Consider the following 8,551-nt stretch of genomic DNA (forward strand, 5'->3'; position numbering starts at 1 on the left):
CAAAAACTGTCTTTTTTGGACCCCCAGACCTGGACCAGGACCGAACAGCAACCGAACAGAGCCCCACAGGTGAGAAACAGCGAGACACACACACAGCCCGCAGCGCATGCAGACACCCACCTCAGAGGGTGGAAGGAGGGGTGATAGGGACTTGGGAGAGAAGATAAGGAGGTGAGGTGGCCCCCGAATTGAGAGAGGGAGAGCCTACCAGTCCCGAAGAGCTGGGAGACATTCCGTGGTAGCCAACTCCTGTGCAGTTACAGGGAAGGTTACTGGCCTGGTATACTGTGATCCAGACATCAGTAGCCCGGAGCATTAAAAGCTCACAGACCACCTCTGGAGCATGAGGTATGGCGTGGCCTGCCGAGCCATAGCTGCGGCCTGCTCACGCTTGATGGCCGAACTGGGGAGACTACAAGGATTTCATTAACCAGTCTGTCACCCAGCCGGCAGTTGATAGAAGATCTCAGGATCTCTCATCTTGATCAAAAAGCAGCAAACCTTCAGCAAAAACATGGACCGAGAGGCCCGCAGGGTTTCCTAGGTCATTCTCCTTGCTAGGCAAAATAAAAACTGAAGCTGCTAGGAGCAGTGGAAAGGGTAGATAGCACGGGGCCTGCCCCCATGGGACGGGATTAAAGTTCTGTGTATTGTGTAACAATTATGCCTAGTTTCTCCTAATGGCAGGCTATACAACCCATTTAGTTACAGAAAGGAGCTGTGTCGGTCGGTGAATATAAGTTCTTTTAAACAAAAACCACACATATAGAACCCAGGATAAAAAGGGGTAAAAGGAAATGCTGGGTCTGGGGTGATTGTGCGGCGAGTCTGGTTAGTGCAGACCTGACTGGGGTTCTCAGTCATCCTGTGTCCCTAAAAGACACAGGGTAACTTACACATAGGAGGGGCCAGGGGAGCTGGACAAGGAGTTTCCTGACCTCTCTAAGGTAAGCTGGGTTCCACAAGCCCTCTGCCCAAATCAACTCCTGTCACAATTGCTATCTACCAATGCTGAAAAGGCTTTGGATCGGGCGAACTGAAAGTTAATGGAGGGGATGATGGCTCACCTGGAGCTGGGTAATAGGATGTTGGCTTGGATCAAGGCAATATATTCTCATCCTACCACACAGGTCAAGGTGAATGGACACTTATCTACCCCATTTTAGATCACAAATGAAACCCATAAAAGGTTGCCCCCTGCCACCGTTGATCTTTATTCTTCTATGCCTATTTATTTATTTTATAACAAACCAGGTAGTGACTTTGCCAAACTTGATGGCCAAGATGGAGAGATTTGGTGCCCTATCAAATGTATAAAATTAACCAGTAGTCTGAGGCACAGAATGTCGCTCTCCCAGTGGCTATAGTAGGACCTCTCAAGGCCGATTTTCCATTTAAGCAGGCAAACGTTTCAATTAGATATTTAGGTACACACCTTTTTAAAGAGGTCGCCCTTACATTCATGCTTCATTTTCTCCCCCTTTTTCAACAGATTAGAAAACTTGAGCAGCTGGGATTTTTTTTATTGTTTGGCAGGTGCAATATATTAAAAATGAATATTATGCCTCAAATTTTATACATTTTAAAAGGTCTTCAAGTCCACATATTCCATCTTTCTTGAACCAGGTGGATAGAGCTTTTGCCCAACTTCTATGGGCCAATAAATCCCCTAGACCAGTAGTTCTCAACTCCTGTCCTCGGGACTCAGTACAGGCCAGATTTTAAGTATTACCATGGGGAGATGCAGACTAGAATACTGCAATCACTGAGCAGCAAATGATATCACCTGTGATGTATTTCAGTTATCTTGCAAACCTGACCTGTTAGTGGGTCCTGAAGACAGGAATTGAGAACCACCGCCCTAGACTATCACAGGCGATCCTCGATCTACTGAAAACTGGGGGTGGGATGGCATTTCCAGATCTTTCTTGTTATCAGGCTGCTTGCTACCTGTCTAGGGTTCTTCACTGGCTGAACATTGTCCCTAAGAATAGTGGATGACTATTGAGAGCAAGCCATATCAGTCCCTTTGTCCACTCTCCCTTGGTGCTAAGCAGCATTAGCGTCAGTTATAAAGTCCTATCCTACTATAGGAGTGATGTGGTCTATCTGCAAGAAAGTCTTTACTGAAAGAGACTCTCTCAGACTCCTTCACCTTTCTTTCCAATTTTGTGAAACCCATCTTTTTGCCTAGGTATGGAAGACGATAGCCTTGGAAACCTGGTGAAGTGAAGGCCTGTGGTGGCACAATGGTTGGCAAAAATAAATGGATGGAGGTCCTGGTGTCTACTGAGAAAGGTTCTTCTGACAAATTTAGTTTGAAGTGGCTCCACTGGCATGAGTTTCTACACACCTCTGAGTACTGAACTCTTCTGGATACCAGGTGAGGTGGGTGAACTGAGGTGGAGGTTTTTTTTTTAGTAAGGAATGTGTGTGTGAGCTGACAGTAGCAGAAGGATGGTGTAAACGTATTCCTCAATGAGCAGGTGCAAGTTACTTGGACTGTTGAAAACCAAATAAAGATTCTATATATCTATAATAAGAAAATGTAAACAGGATTCATATTGTGATAATTACCATTTCGTTTGCTTCCAACTGTTTTTTATCAAAGTCTTGAAGAAGCTTTTTTCTTTCCTCTAGGAAAAAAATAAATAAATTAAAAGTTTTATATAAAAAGAGTGGAACATCCATTGTGTACAATTGTCATGTGATCTGCTGTGATTGGTTCTAGGGATCCCATGGTACTGGCAGGGGGCCGGTACACCGATCTGTTAACCACTGTGTGACAGATTGTGCTGCAGCATGGCCCCTGGGGCGCGTGTGGCACATTCTGGGGAAGACCTCATATGACATCCACCCAGAACTAGAGAGTGGTTAAAGCGGAGCTCCACCCTGTTTTATGTAACAACATAAAAAACGTTTTTTTTTCTCCCTAAAGTACATGTGTTTTACAGATGTTCTTCTCTGCTTCCTGTTCATCTAGTCTGCCGATATGGGCGGGTATTGTGCGGCTATTTTGTCATTTCCCTTAAGCCGCACTGACTCCTAGGAGCTTGTGTCATTGTTCCCAGGAGTCATTGTGGAGGCCTGCCGCGAGTTATCGTGGGATTTGAAGAACGGAAGTGACACGATTACGACCGTCTGTGTTGTTTACCTCCGCCCGTTGTGATGGCAACCAACTAACTTTACGCGCTCCACAAAGCTACTATTGAGCATGCGCGGGAACGGGCAAAGAATGCTGGTAGCTCAGCATCGAGAAAACAAGGAAGTAGAGGTCGACCGATATATCGGCCGGCCGATATATCGGCCGATATTTGCCTTTTTTTTAATAATCGGCATCGGCCGATTGTGCTGATAAAAAGCCGATTTAGAACTGCAGCGGGACTTTGAAATGACTTCTGTAGAAGTCAGTGTAAGTTGCCTGAGTCGTCATAGAAAGACTTTCCTCCTCTCTGGGCAGACTGCCAAGAAAAGAACAAAATGATACAATGTTTACACTTGAATGAATGAAGTTATCTCAGTGTGTAGAAGTTCTCAGTTTAACCATTTAAAGACTAAATCTTTTCTGACACTTCTTGCTTACAAGTAAAAATCCTGTATTTTCTGCCAGAAAATCACTTAGACCCCCCAAAAATTATATATATTTTTTTAGCAGAGATCCTAGGGAATAAAATAGTGGTTGTTGCAATATTTTATGCCACACGGCATTTGCACAGAGGTCTTTCAAATGCATTTTTTTGGGAAAAAAATAAAAATAAAATAAAAACAGTAAAGTTAGCCCACTTTTATTTATTTTTTTGTCCAAAAGTTTTGACTACCTGTTTTTATTTAATATATAGGTTTTTTTTTTTTTTTTTTAATCTAAATCATACATACAAGTAAACTGATTGGAGGTTTTGTTTTGTTTAATGTTTAAATGTAAGAAATTTTCTGTATCACTTATGAAGACTGCTTTCACACTGGAGCGGGCAGGCGTTGATGGTAAAACGCAAGTTTTAGCGGCTCTTTACCATCATTTTAGCGGTGCTATTTGGCTGCTAGTGGGGCACATATAACCCAGCTAGCAGCCAAGGAAGAGGTTAAATGCGCCCATGAAGCACTGCTGCCAAATCGCATTGCATGCGCTTCGGCAGTGGTGCCCATTCATATCAATGGGCAGGAGTGGTGGAGGAGCGGTATACACCACTCCAAATGTGCTGCTTGCAGGACTTTTTTTTTTTTTTTAAGATCCTGCCAGCGCATCGCCTCAGTGTGAAAGCACGCTGTCTTTCACACAGACTGCAGGGGAGCCATTTTGCAGGCACTTTACAGGCGCTATTTTTAGCCCAAAAGCGCCTGAAAAACGCCCCAGTGGGAAAGGTGTGTTAGATCAAGGGGGATTAAAAAAATAATATAATAAATAAGGAAAAAAATAAATAAAATAAAATCGGCCTAACATATCGGCCCAAAAAAAATCGGCATCATATATCGGCTATCGGCCGCCATGATTTCTAAATATCGGCATCGGCCAGAGAAAAACCCATATCGGTCGACCTCTACAAGGAAGTAAATGCTTGTGGGCTTCACATGCCCACAAACAAGATGAAAACGGCTGCACAGATTTTATATAAGTTGATCTTTACAACGAAAATGGACATCGGGCAAGCTCAATCTCCAAAACAGTGAGTTTGCAAGTGTCAATGTTTGATTGTGTTAATGTTTGCCCAAAAAAAAAAAAAAAAAAAAAAAAAAACCCAGTGAAGCTCCGCTTTAAACTCTAGCCCAGCATTGGTGCCGAGTGGTGCTACTCACCTGACCACACACACTCCCATGCTGCTGAGCCAGCATCATTTACTATTTCAGGCGTTGGAACACAGAGGGGGGAAATTTAACAATAACACTTTTCTGGTGGCATGAACCCTTTAAAATATGCTTCCCCAGAATAAAATATCCCTGCAACCTGTTTTGGTAGCTTTACAGACCAGTGAGGCAGATTTAAATCTGGTACACACTGGCTGAATATCGGTCAGTTTAACAGAAACCGGATGACATTTGGCCACTGTGTACAGCAGCCCACCGGGCTTCTGTCAAACGGGCATGCACGGAAACCAGCAGCCGACTGCCATCCGATCAGCGCTTACAGCCAAGGGCTTGTGAGTGCTGACCGGTGAGCTCTGGAGGGGGCCCATCCTCCTGTCAAAACACAATAGGTCAGCTGGAAGATCGCTTTGCTAACATTGTATAGTTAGATAGTTAGTACAGAGTGTTCCTTTTTTTTTTTTGGAAAGCCCACCGGGTTGAACAAAAGAATAACTGCCTGTGTGTAACAGCCATTAAGTAGTTCCTAATAAAGCCTCTTTTACAAAATGGTGCGATTACCGTACAATATTAAAAATAATTACCCCCCCCCCCCCCTCTTTTGTAGTTAATGAAAGACCAACTGTAAGATGAGGTACAGAGACAGAGTAAATGTCTGTGCTCTGTGTAGCATTCCACCTCTTCTCTTTACCTTTCAAAGGCTGTTAAAGGATAAGCAAATCTTTTAAAAAACAAAATAAATGCACATTTTTTGCAAGCAAATTGTTTATTTTTCTTCTTTAGGAACCTGCAAATCATTGCACCCACGATCTATTGCAGACTCTCAGGATAACGGTCTGCCTGTACCTCCCACATGGGCAGGCAGTTACCCGAGAGCAAGAAGATCAATGAAACAGAGTACTCACCAGCCCAATGGCTAACAGTAGTTCAGGCATTCACAGAACGCCGTTTTCAAATTTTGACAGCAGCTGCAGGGAGAAGGTTCCCTGTCTGCTGTCGCAGGGAAGGATCAGGATGGAGAAAGGGTAGGTGCCAAACATGTTACACCCTAAATACGGGTGTAACATGTTCAGAAAGGCGAACTTAGCCTTTGGGCTCGGTTCACACTGCTGCGACCCAAAAGTCCTGTGAGTTCCTTGCAGCTTTTGTGATTTAAAACATTGCAGTCTAAGGAACTCAAGTCGAACCAATGTTGCAGAAAAGTAGCAAAGAAACCTTTTTTTTTTTCTTTCCGCTGCGACTTGGATAGCATAGATTAAGATGGCACCCACTGATATGTGTTTTGACTTGTCGCATGTCACATGATACATAGTTACATAGTTGGCGAGGTTAAACAGACAAAACTCCAACCTATGTGTGTGATTATAGGTCAGTATTACATTGTACATCCCTGTATGTTGCAGTCGTTCATAGTTACATAGTAGGTGAGGTTGAAAAAAGACACAAGTCCGACCTATGACCATCAAGTCTAACCTTTGCACACCGACATTGTGCTTCTTCAAAAAAAAGATTTTCAAGAAGCACGTCAGTGTGAAATGCATTACCTCCATCCTTGTCTGTGTCCTTGTCCTGCAGGCAGTCCATCACATGTTCAATAACTCTGTTGAATTAGTGAAGGTGCGCAGCTGATTTAATTTTCCTTTCACCACATAAAAAAGGCACAATGAGACCAGATGGTCCATACTGACTCTCTGTCTTCAGTGTATCTGAGCTCCCCCACCACTGCAGCTGTCGTACAGATGAGGATTTTTGAAGCTGGGTGGGTGAAGCCTAATGGGACACGAGCCATTACTATATCCACCTGGAGCAGAGGTTGTTTTTTTTGTTCCTCATTTGCATGGTGACTGCCCAAATTCATGTACTGGTTTCCAAAATACTGTATATGGATTTTTTGCCTGCGCCAACATTTATCATTTAGAGGCATGTAAGAAGAGTGTTGCCGACACACTTTATGGATTTCCCTGAGACCCCTTTCACACCGGGTTGTTTTGCAGGCGTTATTGCGCTAAAAATAGCACCTGCAAACCAACCTGAAACAGCTGCTATGTCTCTCCAATGTGAAAGCCCCAGGGGCTTTCACACTGGAGCGGCTCGCTAGCAGGATTGTAAAAAAAAGTCCTCCTAGCAGTATCTTTGGAGCTGTGTTTACACCGCTCCTGCCCATTGAAATCAACGGGGCAGCGCAGCTATACTGCAGCAGCGCTTTGCGGAGGTTTTAACCCTTTCACGGCCGCTAGTGCTAAAACTGCGGTAAAGCGACGCTAAAAATAGTTCAGTTTTACTGCCAACACCGCTCTCGCCCCAGTGTGAGTGCCCCAGCACTTGGCACCACTCTGCACTGCTGTGTTCTGTCTCTCTCTTTGCTTTCTGAAGAGCAAAGCATCAGCACGGCATGTGTATACCCCCAGACGCTGCCTCTGCAGCTAAAGGTGTTAGCGGTTTGGGGGGGGGGGGGAAGTAAAAGCATGGCTCAACTTTTAGGTTTTAAAGCAGCAGTTTAGTGTACAGGCTGCTCTCCATTCTGGGTACAGTGAGCTGGTGGCAGGGGATGGCATGGTGTGAGTTTCACTGCTTTTTTTTTTTTTTTTTTTTTAAACTTATATTTTTAGTGCAAAATTTATGTGAAGTGCACAAAGTAACTCTACATTCATGTCACCATACACCAGCAGTGTGTTGCACTGCTCTACGGTACCATGCGATTCTGCTCTGTGATAAAACATAGAATGTGTGCATTTTATTGCAACTCTGGGTTGAGTTGCAGCAGGAACAGGGCACATAGAATACACACATTTTGTTTTCTATCAGTGACTGACATTCTTCTAGTGAAGACAAACGCACTGGAAGAATGCCAACCGTTCAGCAGCTCATGCGAACAAGCTCTAAAATCACAGGCAGCTCTCACCCACAGGACACCTGCTGATGATGCATAAAAGGGCACTAAAGTAATTGCACCAAATAGTAAGCAAATATGTTAAAACAGTATAAATACAAGAAAACAGCAAGCAGAACCTATCCTATTAGCCCGATCCTTTTGGTATTAAATACATTTGCACCCACAAAAAGTAACCAATCACTTCGTAGAAATGTTTACACTGACATCTTAGTTGTAACTTTTCACAACGCTCCCAATAAATGTATATTTACCGCCATTAAGATTCTTCAGCTTCTCGGGAAACTTCTGCAAATGTTCGTAATGAACTCTAAAAGAATCGTGAATGGCCTCAAAGTGTTCAGAAGACATTGGGGCAAATGGGTATAATCAACCACATCGATTTGCTTTTCTTCTTACAGCAATATCCAAAAATCTCACGTGACCATGTCCCGTTTACGCTCACGTGATAATGCCTCAGTTGTACCACATGACCTCTCACTAGCGTCTTTCCTATAAGATAAACGAGTAGACACTAGGAACTCCGGTTTAAAAGAGCGACCCCTCTCTGTCAGAAGCTATGCGAAAGATTACATTGCCGAATGCTGTGTTTCGTCAGATATGGCGACCCGTCAGAATATGTAATGGAAGTGACGTTCCGTCGCCGCCATCTTGCTCCACCCGGTACTCCTCCACAGTAGGGATACACTGAGAAGAGGGTGTAGTGTCACATTTTGCTGCCTATCACAGGATGCTGCGGAAGTGACGTTGCCGGTGTCTTGTCAATTAGGGTCCTCCATCAGATGCTGTCCTCTGCGTACTGCGCATGCGCAGTACACAGGAGCACAGATTCCGAAAATTGCCGAGGACGAACGGCGCCTGCGC

The 8,551-nt window shown here is 44.1% G+C and overlaps 1 protein-coding gene across 3 annotated transcripts in view; it reads right to left on the reverse strand.

The window, feature by feature from the left end:
- The window catches only part of VTI1B (vesicle transport through interaction with t-SNAREs 1B), a 260,604-nt gene extending 252,357 nt beyond the window's left edge, over positions 1 to 8,247 (reverse strand). Inside the window, exons 1-2 of one of the 3 annotated variants that reach the window (XM_077465040.1) lie at positions 7,942 to 8,247; positions 2,578 to 2,636 (exon numbers count right to left, since the gene is read on the reverse strand). In XM_077465040.1, coding sequence (XP_077321166.1) covers positions 2,578 to 2,636; positions 7,942 to 8,038 — 156 coding nt within the window. In that variant the 5' untranslated portion in view covers positions 8,039 to 8,247. The remainder of the gene's footprint in view (positions 1 to 2,577; positions 2,637 to 7,941) is intronic. The other 2 variants (XM_077465041.1, XM_077465039.1) reach the window with 2 other exon arrangements.
- Positions 8,248 to 8,551: the final 304 nt, after the last annotated feature.

This window comes from Lithobates pipiens, unplaced genomic scaffold (genome assembly GCF_037356315.1).
Source record: "Lithobates pipiens isolate NorthernLeopardFrog02 unplaced genomic scaffold, aLitPip1_a1.2 Scaffold_30, whole genome shotgun sequence".
Taxonomy (NCBI): Eukaryota; Metazoa; Chordata; class Amphibia; order Anura; family Ranidae; genus Lithobates; species Lithobates pipiens.